The sequence below is a fragment of the Heterodontus francisci genome, chromosome 1, assembly GCF_036365525.1.
Source record: "Heterodontus francisci isolate sHetFra1 chromosome 1, sHetFra1.hap1, whole genome shotgun sequence".
NCBI lineage: Eukaryota > Metazoa > Chordata > Chondrichthyes > Heterodontiformes > Heterodontidae > Heterodontus > Heterodontus francisci.
In genome coordinates this window covers 209,131,112-209,153,062 of record NC_090371.1, presented here as the reverse complement: position 1 = coordinate 209,153,062, position 21,951 = coordinate 209,131,112, and the positions used below count along the sequence as shown (strand labels likewise).

The window sequence follows — 21,951 nt, the reverse complement described above, 5'->3', positions numbered from 1 at the left end:
AGGCACAGTGTGGCTTTTGAGCAGAGAGATCCACCGTTGACATCCTGCTCTCCCTTCGCCAGCTACAGGAGAAATGCCATGAACAACAGATGCCCCTCTACATTGCTTTCATAGATCTCACCAAAGCCTTTGACCTCATCAGCAGACGTGATCTCTTCAGACTACCAGCAAAGATCGGATATCCACCAAAGCTACTAAGTATCATCACCTCATTCCATGACAATATGAAAGGCACAATTCAGCATAGCGATGCCTCATCAGACCCCTTTCCTATCTTGAGTGGTGTGAAACAGGGCTGTGTTCTCACACCTACACTGTTTGGGATCTTCTTCTCCCTGCTGCTTTCATATGCGTTCAAGTCTTCAGAAGAAGGAATTTTCCTCCACACAAGATCAGATGGCAGGTTGTTCAACTTTGGCCATCTAAGAGCGAAGACCAAAGTACGGAAGGTCCTCATCAGGGAACACCTCTTTGCTAACGATGCTGCATTAACATCCCACACAGAAGAGTGTCTGCAGAGACTTAACAGGATTGCGGCTGCCTGCAATGAATTTGGCCTAACCATCAGCAGCAAGAAAACGAACATCACGGGACAGGACGTCAGAAATGCTTCATCCATCAATATCGGTGACCACGCTCTGGAAGTGATTCAAGAGTTCACCTACCTAGGCTCAACTATCACCAGTAACCTGTCTCTCGATGCAGAAATCAACAAGCGCATGGGAAAGGCGTCCGCTGCTATGTCCAGACTGGCAAAGAGAGTGTGGGAAAATGGTGCACTGACACGGAACACAAAAGTCCGAGTGTATTAAGCCTGTGTCCTCAGTACCTTGTTCTACGGCAGCGAGGCCTGGACAACGTATGTCAGCCAGGAGCGACGTCTCAATTCATTCCATCTTCGCTGCCTCTGGAGAATCCTTGGCATTAGGTGGAAGGACCGTATCTCCAACAAAGAAGTCCTCGAGGTGGCAAACATCCCCAGCATATATGCCCTACTGAGCCAGCGGCGCTTGAGATGGCTTGGCCATGTGAGCCGCATGGAAGATGGCAGGATCCCCAAGGACGCATTGTACAGCGAGCTGGTCACTGGTATCAGACCCACCGGCCGTCCATGTCTCCGCTTTAAAGACGTTTGCAAACGGGACATGAAGTCCTGTGACATTGATCACAAGTCGTGGGAGTCAGTTGCCAGTGATCGCCAGAGCTGGCTGACAGCCATAAAGGCAGGGCTAAAGAGTGCCGAGTCGAAGAGACTTAGCTGTTGGCAGGAAAAAAGACAGAAGCACAAGGCGAGAGTCAACTGTGTAACAGCCCCGACAGCCAATTTTATCTGCAGCACCTGTGGAAGAGTCTGTCACTCTTGGCCTTTATAGCCACTCCAGGCGCTGTTTCACAAACCACTGACCACCTCCAAGCGCTTCCCCATTGTATCTCGAGACAAGGCCAAAGAATGCAGCATGGATTTTAAAGCAAGCAAACTTTTATCAGTTAACTGGCAAACCTGATTGGCTGAAAGCTTGGGTGCTGTATTATTAATGTGGGTTTTTGCCCCACTTGTTTACCAACAGGTCATTAACAAATTAAGAGGTTTTTCCTGAAATTATTGATGAGAAAAATACTAACACACTCTATTAGACAAAAGGATAAACCAAGCTAAAAAAAAACTTACTTGAGGAGAACAAACATACTTTGAAAGTGCTCTTGGTACTTTAGCCACTGGGTTGCAACAAATACCTTGCTTATATTAATGAAACGAGAAGCAGCATTCTGATTCTCAAACTCACAAAAAATTGCTGTAAACAGTGCATGGTGTTAGAAATTAGATTGTTCCTTACTTTATATGTTATGGGGACAATATAACTTTAAATTAACGAACAAGCGAAAATTGCGTACATCTCAGATATGTCGAGCTGCCAGCATTGCAACACCACCTATTGTTTTCAGCGTCTTTTTGGCCCAAATTTCGCAGTCAGTGGCAAAGGATTGAAGCTTTCAAGCTTCAAGGAACAGATAGGATAGATAGAGATAAACTATTTCTACTAACTGGGGAGTCAAGGACTAGGGGTCATGGTTTAAGAATTAGAGCCAGACCTTTCAGGAGTGAAATTAGGAAACACTTCTTCACGCAAGGGTGGCAAACGGCAGTTGATGTTAAATCAAGTGTTAATTTTAAAACTGAGATTGATAGATTTTTGTAGCCAAAGGTATTAAGGGATATGGGGAAAAGTCAGGTATATGGAGTTAGGTCGCAGATCAGCCATGATCTCACTGAATGGCAGAACAAACCCAAGGGGCTAAATGATCTACTCCTGTTTTTATGTTCCTATGTGAAGGAATGGCCCTCACAGATGATTTTGAAAAAAGCTGTCTGCAAAGGTTGCACAGGCTCTATGGCATCAATTTCTGCTATTATGACGATAATTTCAATCTGGCACCATCTAAGGAGATCCCAGGGACAGTGAAGTCATCAAGCAGACTGAGCATCCAATAAGATTAAAGAATTTTCACAGACAGCAAACCAGGAAGAAAAAAAATCATGGATTATCATTCACTTTTTAATCATTTTAGAGAAAGTGAAATAAAGATTGGGACATGGTCAATATGGCACAGGAGGTCGCCATTTGGCCCATCAAGTCCATGCCAGGATTGAGGTACAGGGGTGAGAGTGGCCAGAGACCAAAAGGTCTGAAAATTAGTGGCCGAAGGCAAAAAAGTCTGAAATTTTTTTTTGATAAGCAATCATGTAATTATAGCACTGTTAATGAACTGTAATGAATGCAAATATTTCCGGGCCACTTCAAATGTGTAGAAACATTAGTTTTCCTTTGTTTACCGTCAAGATGGTGAATGCAGGGATGTGACTAGTGGTGTTCCACAGGGATCAGTGCTGGGACCTTTGCTGTTTGTTGTATATATAAATGATTTGGAGGAAAATGTAGCTGGTCTGATTAGTAAGTTTGCGGACGACACAGGTTGGTGGAGTTGCGGATAGTGATGAGGATTGTCAGAGGATACAGCAGGATATAGATCGGTTGGAGACTTGGGCGGAAAAATGGCAGATGGAGTTTAATCTAGACAAATGTGAGGTAATGCATTTTGGAAGGTCTAATGCAGGTGGGAAGTATACAGTAAATGGCAGAACCCTTAGGAGTATTGACAGGCAGAGAGATCTGGGCGTACAGGTCCACAGGTCACTGAAAGTGGCAATGCAGGTTGATAAGGTAGTCAAGAAGGCATACGGCATGCTTGCCTTCATCGGTCGGGGCATAGAGTATAAAAATTGGCAAGTCATGCTGCAGCTGCACAGAACTTTAGTTAGGCCACACTTAGAATATTGTGTGCAATTCTGGTCGCCACACTACCAGAAGGACGTGGAGGCTTTGGAGAGGGTACAGAAGAGGTTTACCAGGATGTTGCCTGGTCTGGAGGGCATTAGCTATGAGGAGAGGTTGGATAAACTCGGATTGTTTTCACTGGAACGACGGAGGTGGAGGGGCGACATGATAGAGGTTTACAAAGTTATGAACGGCTTGGACAGAGTGGATAGTCAGAAGCTTTTACCCAGGATGGAAGAGTCAGTTACTAGGGGGCATAGGTTTAAGGTGCGAGGGGCAAAGTTTAGAGGGGATATGCGAAGCAAGTTCTTTACACAGAGGGTGGTGAGTGCTTGGAACCTGCTGCCGGGGAAGGTGGTGGAAGCAGGTACGATAGCGACGTTTAAGAGGCATCTTGACAAATACATGAATAGGACGGGAATAGAGGGATACGGACCCCGGAAGTGCAGAAGGTTTTAGTTTAGGCAGGCATCAAGATCGGCGCAGGCTTGGAGGGCCGAATGGCCTGTTCCTGTGCTGTACTGTTCTTTGTTCAATGCATTTGTATAAAATCACCAAAGCGACCTCAGCATTCCAACATTTCAGCATTTAATACAATTAGTACACCATATAATTATGAAGGATGAAGTAAATTTTAACACCAGTACATGATCTTGAAAACTTATTCGTAAATCTGTGCTCGTTCGTTTGTTGTCACCATAGCCTTAGTGGGGCCGTTGGCATCGTTTTGCTTCTTTGTCTTTCTTCAAGCCTCCCTCAGTTTACGTCTCAATGCCATCCACCCATCAATTTTTCCTTTTCCTCTTCTGTTTTTTCCCCTCAATTTCTCCTTCAATTGTTGCCAAGTCAAAGCTGTCGGGTCCTCGTTTCCAATGTTCATACTTGGCTATTTTTCTCTCTCCAACTCTTGTTCTAACCCACTCATTTTCTTTCTGTCCAACCAGTCGATTCTGAGCATCCTCCGCCATACCCACATTTCATAAGCTGTTATCCTCCTCTGTTTCATGTTGTTTCATGCTGTTTCTTCTGAGTCCAACTCTTGCATCCATAGAGTGCAGCATTCCACACTAGTGACTATACTAGATGTTTTTTCTAAGGAAAGATATATTTGCCATAGAGGGAGTGCAACAAAGGTTCACCAAACTAATTCCTGGGATGGAGGGATTGTCCTATGTGGAAAGATTAAATAGATTGAGCCTTTATTCTCTAGAGTTTAGAAGAATGAGAGGTGATCTCATTCGAACATACAATATTTTTACAGGGCTCAACAGGGCAGATGCAGGAAGGACGTTTCCCTCTGCTGGGGAGTCTAGAACCAGAGGACACAGTCTCAGAATAAGGGGCAGGCTATTTAGGATTGACATGAGCAGGAATTTCTTCACTCAGAGGTTGGTGAATCTTTGGAATTCTCTGCCCCAGAGGGCTCTGGAGGCTCAGTCATTGAGTACGTTCAAGGCTGAGATTGATAGATTTCTCCATATTAAAAACATCAAGGGATATGTGGATAGTGCAGGAAAATGGTGTTGCAGTAGATGATGATCCATGACCTCACTGAATGGCGGACGGGCTTGAAGGGCTGAATGGCCTACTCCTGCTCCTATTTCTTATGTTGTTATGTTATGTTTTTTCAACTTCATGCTGATGCTTTTGACTTCCAGATACTTAAGTCACTGGTCACACTTCTTGTCATAGCTAATCTAACCTGGATTTCATTTTTGGATGTAACTTTGGTGTTTATCATCGAGCCAAAGTACTCAAATTTGTACACTGCCTCTCTTTTGGTGCTTCTAATCTTGACTTTGCCATGGCCATTTAGAGCCATAACGATGATCTTTGCCTCATTCATGTTCTTTTGACTAGGCCTGCCATAATTTTTAGCTCTTCCTTTGTTCTGGCTATGACTGTGGTGTTGTCTGTATGTTTGAGATTCCACATGCTACGACCTCCTATGATGTAGCCACATCTCTCTGATAACTCTGTTCCTGCACCATCCTCATCTTCTTCTCTCCAAAACATTAAACTGCAAGGGTGATAGAAGACACCCCTGCCTGACTCCCTTCTCAAACTAGAATTAGTTTGTATGCTCATCACCAACTCTGATAATTCGTAAAACATTTCTGTATAGCTCTTGTATTAGCCACATAAGACGTTTGGGTACACTAAAGTCTTTAAATGTCTTCCATACACCATCATGCTGAACAGTGTCAAAATCTTTGCCATAGTCAAAACTGGGATTTCTGCTTGTTTACACATTTCTCCATCAGGTTTCTGAGCATAGCATCAGCTGTACCCTTTCCTGGAATGAAACTTAACTCCTCCTATCACTTCTCTGTTCACGCAGGTAGGCAACTCTGCCCGATGGCATCAAGTACTATTTTAGATGCATGACTGATGAGACTTAGCGTACAATGTTTTGGACAGTTCTGTGTGCCTGCTAACGTGGGCGTTGTGACCATCTCAGATATTGTCCACTTGCAAGCCCATTCACCTGTTGTCCATATATCAATAATTTTTTTCATTGTATCTATTACTGTTTCACCTTCTGCTTTTAGTGCTTCCGCTGGTAACTAATCTTGTCCTTCTGCCTTTCCACTTGATGTTCTTTATAGCTTTTCTTATCTCATCTTTCAGTACCTGAGGCTCTAGTTCTTCTTTTAACTTCCAATCTTTGTTGTTTATCTTCTCAGGTTCTTCTTCAAACAGTATGCTCCAGTAACTTTCCCATCTCAGCCCGATCTTGTCCTTATATAGCAAGACTCAATTTTTGTCCTCGATACCAATTCCTGAGTTTACATATTTCTTTCCAGCTAAGACCTTGATCAGTGAATATACTTTCTTGTGTTATCATTCTTGAAAGCTTCCTCTGCTTCTTCAGCTCTTTCGCTCAGCCAGTTGTTTTTGGCTTTTATACAGGTTTTCTTCAATTTGAGGTATTTTCTGCTTTGCACATAAATCTGTGCTCAAGTTTTACAAACACTGCCAATTGACTGGTTAGGTTTTCCTTTAGCTGATGAATGCAGAGCTGTAACATGGGCCTTTCTTAGCAGCAACCATCATAACTGCTTTGGCAGAGCCTTTTTGGCTAGTTTCTGCTGAGTGATTTCTAGTTTTTTCCTCTGTTCCTCTTTTTCCTTTCTCCCCTGATGTTTCTCCTCAGCATAATCTTGTGGGCTTCTTGCATACACTTCGCCAGCTTGCCACTGACAGGATCACTGGTCGTGTTTTCTGGCAAAATACTCCAAATTTGACTTATCCTCTGCTCTCAGAGCATTTTTCACAGTTTTGAATGCACTGTATGTGCTAACATTCATCAGGGTAGACCCTGAGTCAATGATATTAGCCATGGTGCTGAAAGAACCTTCAACCACGGGTCCATGGAAGCAGCTCATTAAAGAAAATACAGGTCTGCAGAGAGTGTTGTACTTGCCTTCCTTGTGTACTTCATTCCACCTTAAGTCTAACCTTCCTTCCTTTTTGTATGGGGGAAACCGTGTCTGTATGGAATTGTCTGACTTCCAGACTGAAGTTCTCCCTCACAGTCCCCAACCACCTCCCCCCGCACCACCCCGCCACAGACAGAGACACACACAGTACCCCATCCAACTCCTCACCCCACCACACAGACATACACACACTGCACCAAAATCAACTCCCTCCCCACACATACACTGTACCTATCCGACTCCCTCCCCCACCCCACACATACACTGTACCCATCCAACTCCCTCCCCCCCCCCCACCACACACACATTGTACGCCAACCAACTGCTTCCCCACACACACTGTACCCCATCCAACTGCCCCCCCCACACACACTGTACCCCATCCAACTGCCCCCTACACACACTGTACCCCATCCAACTGCCCCCTACACACACTGTACCCCATCCAACTCCCCCGCACCCCCACCCCACACACACACTAACCCATCCAACTCCCAATCCTTTCTCTCACACACACACATACACATACAGACACACAGTACCCCACCAAACTACTCCACCCCCCCCCCCGCACCCCACACACACAGTAACCCATCCAACTCCCAATCCTTTCTCACATACACACACACACACATGGTACCCCACCCCCACACACACTGTACCCCTTGCAACTCCCTGCACCCCCCCCCCACATATACACACACTGCACTGCATCCAATTCCATACATGCAGTAACCCACCAACTTCCAACCGTTCCACACACACAGTACCCCATCCAACTACAACCCCGCACCCCACCTCTCCCCCCACCCCCTCCCGCCCCTCCAACACACACACAATGTACCCCATCCAACTTGGGCAGCTTCGTGGCTGGTTGGCTTTAAAAGAAACATCAGAAGTCAGTGAAGTGATAGTTCCAATTTTGAAAAAAACAGTCTTTTAAGGTCAGAAAGGGGGAAGCCAATGGCGGATTTCGGAAATCCCCCATTTGGTGGAAGTTTCTCATACCTGAAGGTAGAAGCTGAAATATCAAACAAATTTGAAAGAAAAATTTTATTTTAAAAATCTGTGTTTTTAAAAAAAATTCATGGAGGGAGACACTCTCTTAATATCTTTGGTGAACAAAAATCTTTCAATCTCATTTTAACATGAGCTTTTCAGGGCCAGAGAGCTTGTTCAGTAGCAATTAGGGCATAGTACGCCATTAAAAATTCAGATACACCTCATTCAACAAGGCTCAACTTTTTCAATAATCATAGCAAATAATAACGTTTTCAATTTTTTTTTACAGTGACAATAGTGTGTAAAAGTAAATGTTCACATCAAATCGCTGATTGTGTGGTGATTACATCTGTGAAGACAGCAACAGAGCACCCTGGGGAGGAGAAGGGCATCACTGACAGCAACTTCCAGATTTCTGTGTTTAACTGTGCGCGTGTGAATGCCAAGTGTTGCTGCTAGTTTAACTGCTAACATTTTCGCCATCATTAGAACTGTAAACTCCCTGCCATTACTTCAATTGCTGTGATAACATTCCACAGCCTCAATTTATAAAGGGTTGATTTATCCTATTTAAGAGATTATCTGAGATTTGGCAACAGACAATAGCCCATTTGCTACATGCTGAATAGACAATCAGATGCCCCAAAAATATGCACTGCACAACTAGAAATAAAAAGCTGACTGTTGGACATGTCAAAACAGACCATTAGGAACCAATCTAATGTTGAAATTTTTGCCCCCAGAATGAAGGCAAATAGAATGGCTGGTAACACAACTGTGAAAAGAGAGCAACTTAATTCCTCAAACTATTCATTAAAAGATGCATCATCTTCAAACCACAATACACGTATTTCATTATTTAAATATTGCCATCACTCTTCCCATCAGCATATAAAGAAAACCAAGTATGAAATTTTACCCCTCAATTTGCAAACAATTACTAAAAAAGTGCAAAGCAGATCTCAAGATCTGCATTTAACCAGTAGTTAGGACTTTGAGCTCTACCCTACACAGACCAAAATGAATTGAGCATCTCATTTCCATGTGTCCACCTGGATTGAATTTCAAAAGTACCTAGTGTAGAATCTACTGCACATTAACTTGGATAAGAAATTGTGTATATTTCTTTACAGGATTTTTTTCCCTATACTACAAGTTTATGAGAGAAGGTTGCAACATTTAAACAAGTGCTTTGTGAAGAATTAAACCTTACACAGGAAAAGAACATGCAAAGGTTTGAGAATAACAATCTCGACAACCATAAACCATACATAGGCTTGCATTTCTAGCATCAGTTGCCGAGTACTTAGTGCACCAACACAGCAAGGTGGTGATCTTGGAAGTGCAAAATTTAAAATTAGTTCAAATGATAAGCAGATTAAAACAATGATTATTAAAACTTTATATACAGTATATTTTAAGTCAGTTCTAGACTTAATGGAATGGATTTTTGAATTAACACAATGGTCTGTTTGAAGGGGTTAAGATTGGAAAAGAGACACTGGCTTTCTTTAAAGGGAAAAAGAGCAGATGGTGTTATACCAAAAGAGAAAAAAAATCAACTCCTGACCCTGACCCCTGTGATTACCCTTAGCCTATGTCTGGTTTAGTGAATGTGCAGAGGAAAATGGCAATTACCTGTGTCGGTGGAGTAGACACGGAAACTCTTATCCCAGAAGCCACAGACCAGGATGAAGCGGTTATCGGCAGTGATCACGAAGCACTGGGAATTGACCCGAATGCTTTGATCCAAGAGGTCAGTAATTTGCCTTCTGTGCATTCCAGTGTTATTAGCTAAAAGTAAAAAAAAAACAGCATTAGTATTCTAACATCAGCAAGAGAAATATACTGTATACCTTGTGCTTGGAAATGTTATACTACTGTAATTTAGGCTTCTGAACAGCAGGATCATAAAACCAAGATCTGATCTTCTTAATGATGAAATCTTGGCATCAGTTCAATATTTTTCACTATTTAATGCAATAAAGAACTCTACTGTTATTATGAAAATTTCCTCTGCAATCAAGCCACCACATTACCAATTTTTCATAACCCAGCTCATTCACTCTCATCAACAAGTCCGAGTGATGAAAAGATCCAATATTATCCTGACAGTACTTCATGTGCATTCTCAATCGCACATTATTACAGCATCCATATTAATTTTCACTGACACGGGTTCTATCCCTGTACAAATTAGGCAAACCAACAAGGGAGAGTTGATGAAATACCAGTGAAGCCACAGCTCATTGCATTCCAATTTGCATGCAAATAGTTTATCAAGAAAATTCCATTCCCAACCACCATGAGTGAAAAACAACAGTAATCTTCACTTCAGCCAACTATACATGATGTAATGAATTACAGAAAGGAAAGCTGACAGACCTATCAGAGGATCGATTTCAACTGGCAGCTGGTATGGTTGTTCCTGCATAGCTCCATGAAGGCCTAAAATTGTAGATAAATAAGTAAATTAGATGTTGTACATGTTGTTCTGTAAAATAAAAACACACACAAGTTTTATATTGCTCCCTATGTTCTGCAGAATTGCTTTTTAGTGGATATATATTGGCTCTTGAGATTTTGGTATTACATTCTTCATTATATTATGAAGAAGATTCTACTACTGAATCAAATATGTCACACATTGGGTCTTTTCAAAATAGTCTTTTGAAGGGGTCAAAAAATTCTTTAGATCTCCTGATCCTGCTAAAATCATTTTCTTATTCTGCTCAGCTTGCTTTTGAGGAGCACACCTGATCTGGTTGCCAGTTTTACTGCTATTGATCTTTTATTCCCAATGAGAAGAACATAATAATAAATTTAAACTAGTCCAAACATGTAAGCATAGAATTTATTTTAAAATAATTCAGATTATATTTTGCTCTGAAATCAAAAATCTACATTGTTCTGATACCATCATTTCAGTCAAATGTTAGGACATTCAAATAATAGTTAACAAAATATTTCAGTTTAATCATTACTGATGTTAGAACATAGCTGTGTTTTAACACGTCAACGCTCACAGAACAATAACTCTGCACACAAAGACTGCATGGTAAATCTAGCTGTTGTCACTAATATCTCTACACTCACCGGTAACATTATGCCACTTGTTCACAGCAAACAGCCTGCTAGCAGTTACAGTAATAATGGCTGGTACAGCCAGGCCCAGCTGAGTGTTGGCAGCAACATGGGTGACTGGGGAGTTGGAAGGGAACTTAAGCACCATGATGACATCCTGCTGCATCTGGTCTGTGAACATCAGAGGAGTCTGCAGGAGGAGATACTGTTCAGTGGCAAAACCCCAAATCAAATACAAATAAAAACAAAAAGGTGATGAGGAAGAGGAGGAAGCAAAAAGAGAGGAAGAATAACAAATAGGAAGAAATAGGTTAGCAGCAGGAAACAGAACATAGGTGCATCAACAGCGAATTGGGGATACAACCCTTACAAGTCTTTTGCAATGAGGTTCTGAGCATCATTAAACAGTTAATACATTGTTCTTGTGAGAAAATTGCTTTAAATATTTTCAAGAAAAAAGAAACCTTATTGAGAGCAGAGAACTGAGTTGTGCCCTTTTAAAAATTAAAAAAGCAGAAACATCAAACTTCTAAAGTCTCCAAGATACAAGAGGCATTTACACACATTGTAAACAATAGACTAACAGAGGTAAAAAGAAAAAGGAGATTTGTGCAGTGAGAGAAAAAAAATCATAAGCATATCAGACAAAGAAGAAACTGAACATAAATAGATGGGATCAGTACAGATGTATGGACTACAACTTTAAAGAAACAACAGAAATAAATAAAAATACTTGCAGTTGTTATGTTGAAACATATCAAAACATTTCACATACAATTACAGTGACTTGTGTAGGCAAATTACTCCACTTTATACGGAAACTACAACTGGAAAACAGCCATTTGGAAGACAAACAGGAAATTGGATTCAACCGGATGTCGTCAGAAGACAAAGTAAAGGAAGAAATATCACAACCCATACTTGCTTTGTTAAAGCAGCAATTCGATTTTTGGAGCATATAGGAAGGTGCAAAAATAAGCAGCTGGATAATAGGCTTCAGTGACACCCTTCTGTGAGAGTGGCTAAAAGCCAATCAATATTATGAGTTAATCCTCCCCAGACACTCATTCAATTAAAGGTGTCAGTAATGCCTCATCTGATGTAGCCTCAATTAAATCCAACTATCTGATCCACTGAAAGCACTGGGGGATAGGCCAACAGAAACCTCAGCAGACAAATATGTATTGTACGTTTGTCTACTAATTACCACACCTGGCATAAATTACCATTGATGCACTTTGCACAGCACGACACCACCTTATTTTCTAAAATCTGTGCCTCATTTTGAGAGCTAATTTGCTTGGTGAAACTAAATGAATTTTTATTAGGTGACTTAAACAATAAAAGGAAACTATAACTTTGAAAAGAGGAAAGTACTCCATCCTTAGGTATTTTGGTAAAACTTTTTCTCTCCATTCCAGCAACAGATACAACATGCTTTGTTCCCTTCTCTCCATCATTTGCTAGAGGATAGGCTAGATAGTTTTGGTGTTCTTCTGCTATACTGCTCTATTTTGAGCTTTTACATTGTGAAACAGCAAGAGTGATTTGTGTCTTAAATCTTAACTAACTGCCCTCAAGCAGCTTGGGTGACATTAGAAACTTGTCATATAGGGATCTGGGAACTGAACCTGTATCCAACTACATGCATGGCACAGAGAGTTAACAAACAAGTGCACTTTACCATCCAGCCTCCCTTTCTTAAAAGAAGTATGACAGCTTAGGTAGGAATTGTTAGGAATAGCACAGTTAATATTATGATTCTTGAGATCCATATTCCCAAATAAATTAAAACAAAATGCTTTGTTTGGCATTACATCTTAAATGAATAGAAGCAAACAGCCCCTTGTACCTGGCCCTGAGAGTATGTCAAGGTTAATGAGGCATGCACTGTACCATGTCAAAACTGAATTTAAACTTATTTTGTATATAACTTTTGAATACACACTGCTTTCTCTACTTCTCTCCTTATACTTTCTCCTTTGAAGCCATTGTCTCATACTGTGATACAGTTATATAGGCGATGGTGGCCTGCTGGCACCTCATTCAAGTGCCTATCCCTTATGTGAGAGGCTGAGGAACAGTAAGAGGTAGTTAGTGCAACCTTGAGGCTGTTACAATCAAGCCTTAGCCTATTCTTTCATAGCATTCCAGCAGGGGTCACTGGACAGTGATCATGAGCCCATTTTCGCCACCCTAACCTGAGGACACTGAGGCCAATAACATTGGCCCTATCATGCTTAACTAATATATACGGAATAGAGATCAAATTTGGGACCTTAGTGTTACACTATACAGTATATTGACCCACATGCACCAAGCCATTGGGAGCAACAACATACGACTTTTAAAAATCATTTACATTTCAGATAAGTTCCAGAAATGTTGGATAGTTTCCAACATCCATGTAGACTTGAGTATCTAGCACTGCAGTGACTACAGATTGCAGGCCCCTTTGTTACTACAGAAAAGGTTTCAGTTGACACACATCTAATTGAATAAATGGTACAGCAAATCACCCCATCAGAGTTCCTGTTGATAGATTGTAATAATTACACAGGCATACAAGTGCAAAAATGCACAAATGAGTTTAGCATGAAGACTGTTGGATGTTTCTTCAGAGTACACAGTACCCAACACCACATTTGGAACTAGATATGAAATTCAACTGGAACTGACTGGTTATCAACATGCAATATACTTACCACTTGCATGGCAGAGCTTCTGGGAGGATGTGGCTCTATTAAAAGTTGGGAAGGAGTTTGACCAAAACTTCGGATCTGGGCTTCAACAGCCTGCAGAAAACATACAAGCAAATGATAGAAGCACTGATCACAGACATCAGAAACTAAATAGTCACCTGAAAATGTCATGCAACACGTCTGGATTACATCATACTGAAAATCAAGCCCGTATGTTCACTTTGGTTGGGAGCTTGGCACTAACACCTAGGATTATCTCATCACTTAACTGTACATGTTATTTCCACGAAACACTCTTAAAACATTCTCATTCCCACTCCCCACCCCCCATTTGATAAGAAACAGAAACTGGCAGTTGCAGCCATAATTTTGACCTTGCCTTTGTTTTGTCTCTCGGAGTGTACTGCCTCCTGGTTTTGCATTCTCAGTAAATAAAAGCAGAACTAAGTTTAAACATATATTACCATTTTCTATGCCAGATGGCTGATTACAAAATAACATGTGACAATAGTGAAATACAGGATGGTTTATCAGTAGTGGCTTTCCTACTGAACCTTATGCACAAACAAACAAAGGCATTTCTTTTTGTATTCAGTTCAATTTCTGCATCTATTCACAATTCTCCAGTAGAATATTGCGTATTGTAAATCTGATATTTATTTCCAGAAAGAGATGGCAGTATTTTCTTTTGCACTAGATTCTACAACAAATTTGGACTCAAAGAGAACATCTATCCGATGTTAAGGCTGAGCATCTGGAATAGTTATCAAATCAATTTCTCAAATGGCCTGAAAATAATTGTTCATAAAGGACCATGTGTCCAAGAAAGGGACAGAATACTTAATGCTGCAATGAGACAATCTTTCCAAAATAGAGTTATCAGGATAAGCCTCCTGCAACAGATGATAATAAAAAAATAGATTCTAGAGAAAGATCTGGAGGTATTTCTCATAAAATAATGAGGTTACAGGTTTGCTACAGTGGCAGTCAAGGAATCAGAAAATTTACAAATGTGAGCGAGACTTGAAAATAAAATGGTTCAGGTGCAAGGGAAATGCACCCAATTCGCTAATATTTTTAGATTCTGGAGCATGTTATTTCTGTACTTGTACTATTAATATTTAGAAGAATACCGTGGAAATTTGCTGATTCAAGTGTGTGCCTATATTTATATTATGGTAGAGTCTTACACAAAGATACAAATTCTGGCTCTGAGCAACAAGGAGACAAGAAGCAGCCTCTTTTAACAATGTAATGGTGGCAGCTAGTTTATGTTAAAGAATGAGCACAGGATTTAGGCAAAGGATTTACCTTTCTTAGTACATTAAACTCAGCAGCTGATGAAATTTCACAAATTAACCAAATTTCATTCTATAATGAACATCCTTAAGTTGATCATTTCAGGAATACAGCCAACTGAACCTTTATAAAGCTCTGGTTAGGCCCCAACTGGAGTATTGTAGCCCTTTCTGGTCACCAAACTTTAGGAAGGATGTGAGGGTCCTTGAGAGTGCAGAGGAGATTTACCAGATATTGGGGATTTTGGATACAAGATTAGGTTGGAAAAGATGGGTTGTTCTCCTGAGAGCAAAGGAGATTAAGGGGAGATTTAATAGAGGTGTACAAGATTATGACAGGCGAAGAGATGTTAGACAATGAAAAACTGTTCCCATTAACTAATAGTACAAGGACTAGGGGACACAGATCGAAGGTTTTGGGCAAGAGATGCAGGGGGAATATGAGGAAGAATTTTTTTATGCAGCGGATGGTAATGACCTGCAAGTTGCTGCCCACAAAAGTGATTGAAGTGGAGACAATCAATTACTTCAAAAGGAAATTGAATGGCCACTTGAAGGAAATAAACTTGCAGGGCTACGGGGATCAAGCGGGGGAATGGGATTGACTGGATTGTTCCGTGGAGAGCCAACATGGACTTGATGGGCTGAGTGGCCTCCTTCTGTGCCGTAAATGACTATGAAAACATACTGTTATGTAACCGTAACAAAGGCAAACTATCTCTCCTAGTCGTTCTCGACCTATCTTCAGATTTTGATGTGGCTGACCATACCATCGCCCTCCGACACCCCTCCATCGTCATCCAGCTGGGTGGGACTGTACGCGCCTGGATCCATTCTTATCTTTTTTTTAATATTCTTTCATGGGATACAGATGTCGCTGGCAAAGCCAGCATTTGTTGCCCATCCCTAACTGTCCTTGACAACTGAGTGGCTTACTAGGCCATGTCAGAGGACAGTTAAGTGTGAACCACATTGCTATGGGTCTGGAGTCACATATAGGCCAGACCAGGTAAGGACAGCAGATTTCTTTCCCTAAAGGACATTAGTGAACCAGCTGGGTTTTTACGACAATCGATGATAGTTTCATGGCACCATCACTGAGACGAGTTTTCAATTATTAACTAATTGAATTTAAATTCTACCAGCTGCCATGGTGGGATTCGAACACATATCCCTAGGGTATTAGCCTGAGCCTCTAGATTACCCACCCAGAGACATTACCACTATGCCATCGTCTCCCCGCAATTGTAAAGGTGCTATATAAATGCAAGTTGTTGTTGTAGTTATCCTCCAAATTGTCATCACCTTTTTGCCTGCTCTTACAATTAACTCTAAAATAAACTAATATTGTTTTTATATCTCTTATTTGTGGAAAAGGTGAAAGTCGTTGTATTCAAAACTGTCAACTGCACAGAAGTAGTCTGACATTAGCAAACTGCTACCGAAATAAACGGCCTGGAAAGTACAGGCAGCAAAAAGATAACTTATGCTCCACCTCAGTCTTTCCATGAGGTTTAATAGTACAGGCGGTTTTATTGAAAGACGACACAATATTAAAAGCACTGTGGGAAATTCTTTCCTCTCTTGTGCTGCCAAACTGACAAGACAGCTATAATAGGACCCACCTTAGTTCAGAAACATGGTATAACCCAGACCTCACGTCTGGAGGTCATCTTCTTCACAACGCTGTCTGGACTAGGTACAGTAGTAAACAAATTAAAGATCTCTTAAATGGCCAACAGTTCTGTTCTCTCCAGAGGTCTGGTGAGAGGTACAGCATTCCACATTCAATTTCTAATGATTCACAAATCAAAACGTTTTTACAAAAAAGATTCAGAGAACCAAAACTCCTGCCTGCCTCCAGTGGAGACATTACTGAAATTAAATGAAGAAAAGTAGTATTTCCTTACAAATGCCATACTCAGGTGAGATAACTGGAGTCACTTCAAATGGCCCAAACTGGAATGGATATGAGACTCCCTGAACTCTGACTCTCCAACTGGAATGACATTAATATCTGTTAATCTGAACAACTGCTTCACCTTCATTGCTCATGTCCCCGCGAGCTCCTGGATTGTTCTCTTACTACTCTAAAATCACCCTTAAGAGCAGAAAAAAACTTCACTTTCTTTTTGCCACAGTAAACGTACTGACAATCTACTGGCAATTTTGCTAAATAATCCGCAGTGTGCTAAGAATTACACTGACAACCAATTTAAGATTGTCAGTAGGGCCTGCAGTGGCGCATTTGCGTGTACTGGAAACTACATATATTAATACACAGGGTCCTGTTTTTTGCAGACAGAAAGGACATGTACACACATTGCACCTGTTTCAATTGAACAAAATAAGTGACAACCATTCGCTGGTTCATTCCTTAGGGCAATGCTTGACTAATCAGAGTCAAGCTGCCTGGTTTAAATTTCAAACAAAGCTTGGCAGTTAACTGTCAGTCACCGTAAACTGGTGCATTCTCCAAGGCAACACCTCTACCAGAGTTCACTTGCCAACCAATCAGCACTCTCTTCTCATGCAGTATAAGTTGCTGTTTTCCCTTACATTGGTTATTCTTGCGTATTGTCCTGATGAGTGTGACAAAAAGCTTTGACAACTTGTCTCTATTTTCAGCAATTCTCAAGTTCTGTACTACCAAATGACTAAGTGTGGTAAATCTTAATTACTGCCATTGAACATTAAATTTTACAAACGTAGAGTCTCATTTTTTAGATTTTAATTATTGTTGGAGATTTAAAAAAATTTAATGTCCATACTATTTCTTACATTTTTTCTTTGCTTCTTTTATTGCTCTCTCTCAATCGTTGCTTTTTTCCCTTTATTTTGGTTTCTGTTGTCATGCAGGCCCCCACCTGCCAAGAATGAGGCATATTAATTTCACCACATGGACATTAAATTTCAAACTGTTGCTGGGAAGAGAAGGCCTGTGACAAGGGGCTGCCAGGCCCCTGGCCAGAAAGACATTTTTGCATATTAACAGACAGTGTTTGGGAACAAAGGAGCTATCCCCTGCTCCAATACAATCTAAACAGATGTGGTCAAACTGGTCACGTGACTAACCTGCTTGGCAGTCTGGGTTTTTATCTGAGTTGTGCAGTTTTGAACTGAGCAGAAAGCTCTATGCTCCTGGACTGAGAAGACCTCCTGCCTGTCTGCCTGCTCCCATCTCTTTCTCACCAGCTTCTGAATCCATTGAAGACACATGAACCCCAAGAGAGAAAAGTCTCCTACTGTGAACAAGGTTTAAGAAGAATACTGGGTCCCAACGAAAAGCAAGATCTACCTACAAGCAAGGACTCTATAGTGAACTCTTCAGATATTGCCTCAAACTTTTCCACTTTATTCCCTCTGCTCTTTTCTGTCCCTATCTGCATGTGTGTATTACGTGTGCATGCTAGCGTTAACCGAATTAGAGTTCAAGTTTAAATTTAACAACATTTCACTTTTCTTCTTTTAACCTAAGAAAGCCTGTTTCTGCTGGTTTCTTTACCTTGTAATTGGAAGGCGGTGAACAAGGATTCACCAAGGGGGAGCTAAAAACACTGTGTGTTTAAAATTAAACCGTTACAGTAAGATCAGGTGAAGGCTGAAAGGGACCCCAGACCGCTTTCCCACCTGGTCGTAACACTGTAGATACTTTGACATTGAATTAAATATTCTAACTTATATTTCCTGGTTTAGGGCGGCAAATGGCGCAGTGGCTATCACTGCAGCCTCACAGCTCCAGCGACCCGGGTTTGCTTCTGGGTACTGCCAGTGCGGAGTTTGCAAGTTCTCCCTGTGACCGTGTGGGTTTCCTCCGGGTGCTCCGGTTTCCTCCCACATGCCAAAGACTTGCGGGTTGATAGATAAATTGGCCATTGTAAAAATTGCCCCTAGTGTAGGTAGTTGGTAGGAGAATTGAGAGAAGGTGGAGATGTGAGAGGGAAAATGGGATTAATGTAGGATTAGTATAAATGGGTGGTTGATGGTCGGCGCGGACTCAGTGGCCCAAAGGGCCTATTTCGGTGCTGTATCTCTTTATGACCTCTAAGACTCTGGCCTCCTCAGTAAGGATTCTTCAATCTGATTGGTTAAGGAGACGTATAGTTGTTTTCCCTGTTCATACAGATCCCACCTTCTCTGTGGAGAGTGCTGCACTATTTTGGATTTCTAATCCTCACATCTTCCAGTGGAACAGCCCGTAGAAAGTCTGTGGGCAAGTAAAAATGTATCAAACGGCTAGCGCCGGTTGTTCACTGCGGACCTCAAAATCTAGTTTATTGCTTTTGCAGCTCCCCTCCTGCCGTCTCTCCTTACATCTTTCATAACCTTCCTTTCTCCCTTCAAAGATTACCTTATAACCTTTCTCTTTGACTGCTCTTTTGTTCCATTCTGACCCCCTTTCTTCTATTCCTCCCGCCCTTAGCCAGTCACTAACCACCAGCCAATAAAATGCTCCGAGCCATCCCTTTGTGCATAATGAGCTCTATAGTAAGTTATATAAAACTCATGGAAAGACTACGGGTGAAGTAATCGAAAGTGACACCAATAAATCCTATTATAAACAGCAAAACAAATTTCATTCACTGCAAGCTTCTTGGAATGATTTAAGTAAATAAGGTATATGTTGAATATTTCAAAATAATATATTACCATTTCTTCATGCCATCTTTTTAAATTTGAAGAGTTTGATTTTTATTACTGTGATGCCACTCCAGCCCAAGAACTATGAATCATGACATGTAAGGCAATTAGGGCAAACATACACATAAACAGAAGTTGCTTTAAAAAAATTACAGGTGACACCATTTGAGCCTCCTGCTTGTGATCTCTCTAGGAAAGTTTCATTTCATTTAAAATAAACAATACTACAGTACATAGGCTCTGCAAAATGCAATTCAGCCTTTTTCTAGTATGCAATTGACCCCAGATAAATGTATAATTAATCCAAACATAAAACACCAAATCAAATCCCATTTGTGCTGTTACAGAGTCCATGATTGAAACACAACATGTGAATACAAAATCATCCTACAGTAAATGATTACCCAATTTGCAGTTTTTTAAATACTGAAGACACCAGTCAACCTGATGATATGCTAGACTAAATAGACAGCATGATATTTAGGAACTTAATCACTTAAGTATAAAATATATTTTATGATGTATCTTCTGTTATTTTGGATTAGGTTGAACTGCAGGATAAATGACTGAACTGATTGTGATGTTAACATTTGCCAATCGGCTATCTTAATCCACAATTTATAAAGCTCCAAACAGAAAACATTTTTTGGCAATAAGGTTATGCGTTCATCAAAACACAGCTGTACTTAACTGCCAATTTTAGTTAATTAAACCCCTTTTGTTAAGTCTTTACTTCTACAATCAGCTCAATAAAAGTATGACATTATTAAGTTTTAAACTGGATAGAAATTGGTCAGCACAGTTACTAGGAAATGACACCTTAGTACAGATATTTCCCTCTACCCTGCTGCAGTTTTAATTATTTTGAGGGAGCATGAGGGGAAAACAACAGTACTACAGTTTAAGCACCTTGAGACATTTTACTATGTTATTGGGGCTATACAAATATAAGGTGTTGTTGTGTGCTCAAATTAATTGTAATCTGTAATAGTCTCAATTCAGCGAGTTCTAAATATGAATTTAAAAAAAAATCCTGTTTAATTGGCTCCTGCCTAATATGCCTATTTTAATGAATCAGACAACATAATTCAATATAAAGCACCATTGTTCCAAACTACACATACTTCTACAGTAAAAATTCTGCCTGCAAATATATTTGTGTTAAGTGCATATATGGAGAAACTAATTTCTTGCTTGGAAATGTCATGCTTCCATAAAAGGAAAGGGGTTAAACAGAATAACACATGCTAGGTTCATTAGGTTGTGACCCTTAAAATTAAAAATTCATATTTTCCAATTTCAAAAAATCTTTTAACAGTGAACCCATCATCTTAGAAAAAAAACATTAACAGTATAGTGAAAAGAACGTGATCATTCAGCAGCAGATCCAAAACTAATTAGTATTGTTAGTAAATGAGACATATGTAAATTGGGATTGTCTATATTTAATTAGTAATAATAAATGGACCGCGGGCAAACAAAAAATGAACTTATGCTCTTTAAGAGTAACAGCGGTAGCAAAATATTTGACAGATTTGTTAAAAAAGATAGCTCATAATATTACTAAAATAGCCCTCCTCTTTACAAAGTGTAGATATATTGTCAAACAAAAAGGAAGTCCCCATGGCCTGACCCGTTATTAGTGCTACTCTATAAAACCTAATTTTTCTGGCTGCCAAGGAGAAAAACAGGAAGTAATCATCATCTGTAAAAACTTGCAATCGTTTCCCCACCAGGGCCCTTCTTACTAACGTAATGTGAGGCAATACATTCCAATCCTATTAAAACGTAGACCTTGCTGGACATGCTCACTTCAGCTACAGCCTTACAGCTGTCTGTCTGGTATAATATATCCCAGCTGTCAATCTGAAGGAAACAAGCCAGTCACAGCAGAAACAATTTCATCCAGAATGTTAGAGGCTTCTCCACTTTTGCAAACACAGAGATTATCCTAGTTGATGGGTTTCATCAAATCTAGCTGGCTGATCAGCAGCAAAAAGAAAAAGATTACAATCATTGGTTTGTTCATGGAACTTTTGAGGAAATAAAATCCCATCCTATGAACATCTTATGCCTCAAGGATGTTTGCAACCCCTCCTGGAATTAAAACAAAACACTTTTTTTGGTTAAATTACCAAATTATAGATCAGAATTCAAATAGTTTTGAAAGGCTATATGCTCTAGACCACTTTCTTCCCAAAAAAAACCCTAGCAATCTTTAGCCTACAGTCATTTTGCAAATTTTTAAACAAAGGTGTTATGTATCTGGACAACTGATTTAAAATACTGTTCAGAAACAGGCATTGTTTTGGAGTTTTTCTGCAAATTTCAGTACTTGGGCAGCAAATGGAACTGCACATAGTAAGTATAGATATATTCACAGCTTCTGCCAGAATATGCCATGCCATGTCACAGCAAATCAGTTGTCCTAGTTATGTTTAAAAAA

At 40.4% G+C, this 21,951-nt stretch overlaps 1 protein-coding gene across 1 annotated transcript in view; it reads right to left on the bottom strand.

The window, feature by feature from the left end:
- The window catches only part of lrba (LPS-responsive vesicle trafficking, beach and anchor containing), a 1,007,923-nt gene that overhangs the window by 84,674 nt on the left and 901,298 nt on the right, over nucleotides 1-21,951 (bottom strand). The window contains exons 48-51 of the mRNA XM_068041130.1: nucleotides 13,570-13,659; nucleotides 10,877-11,054; nucleotides 10,166-10,228; nucleotides 9,419-9,574 (exon numbers count right to left, since the gene is read on the bottom strand). Coding sequence (XP_067897231.1) covers nucleotides 9,419-9,574; nucleotides 10,166-10,228; nucleotides 10,877-11,054; nucleotides 13,570-13,659 — 487 coding nt within the window. The remainder of the gene's footprint in view (nucleotides 1-9,418; nucleotides 9,575-10,165; nucleotides 10,229-10,876; nucleotides 11,055-13,569; nucleotides 13,660-21,951) is intronic.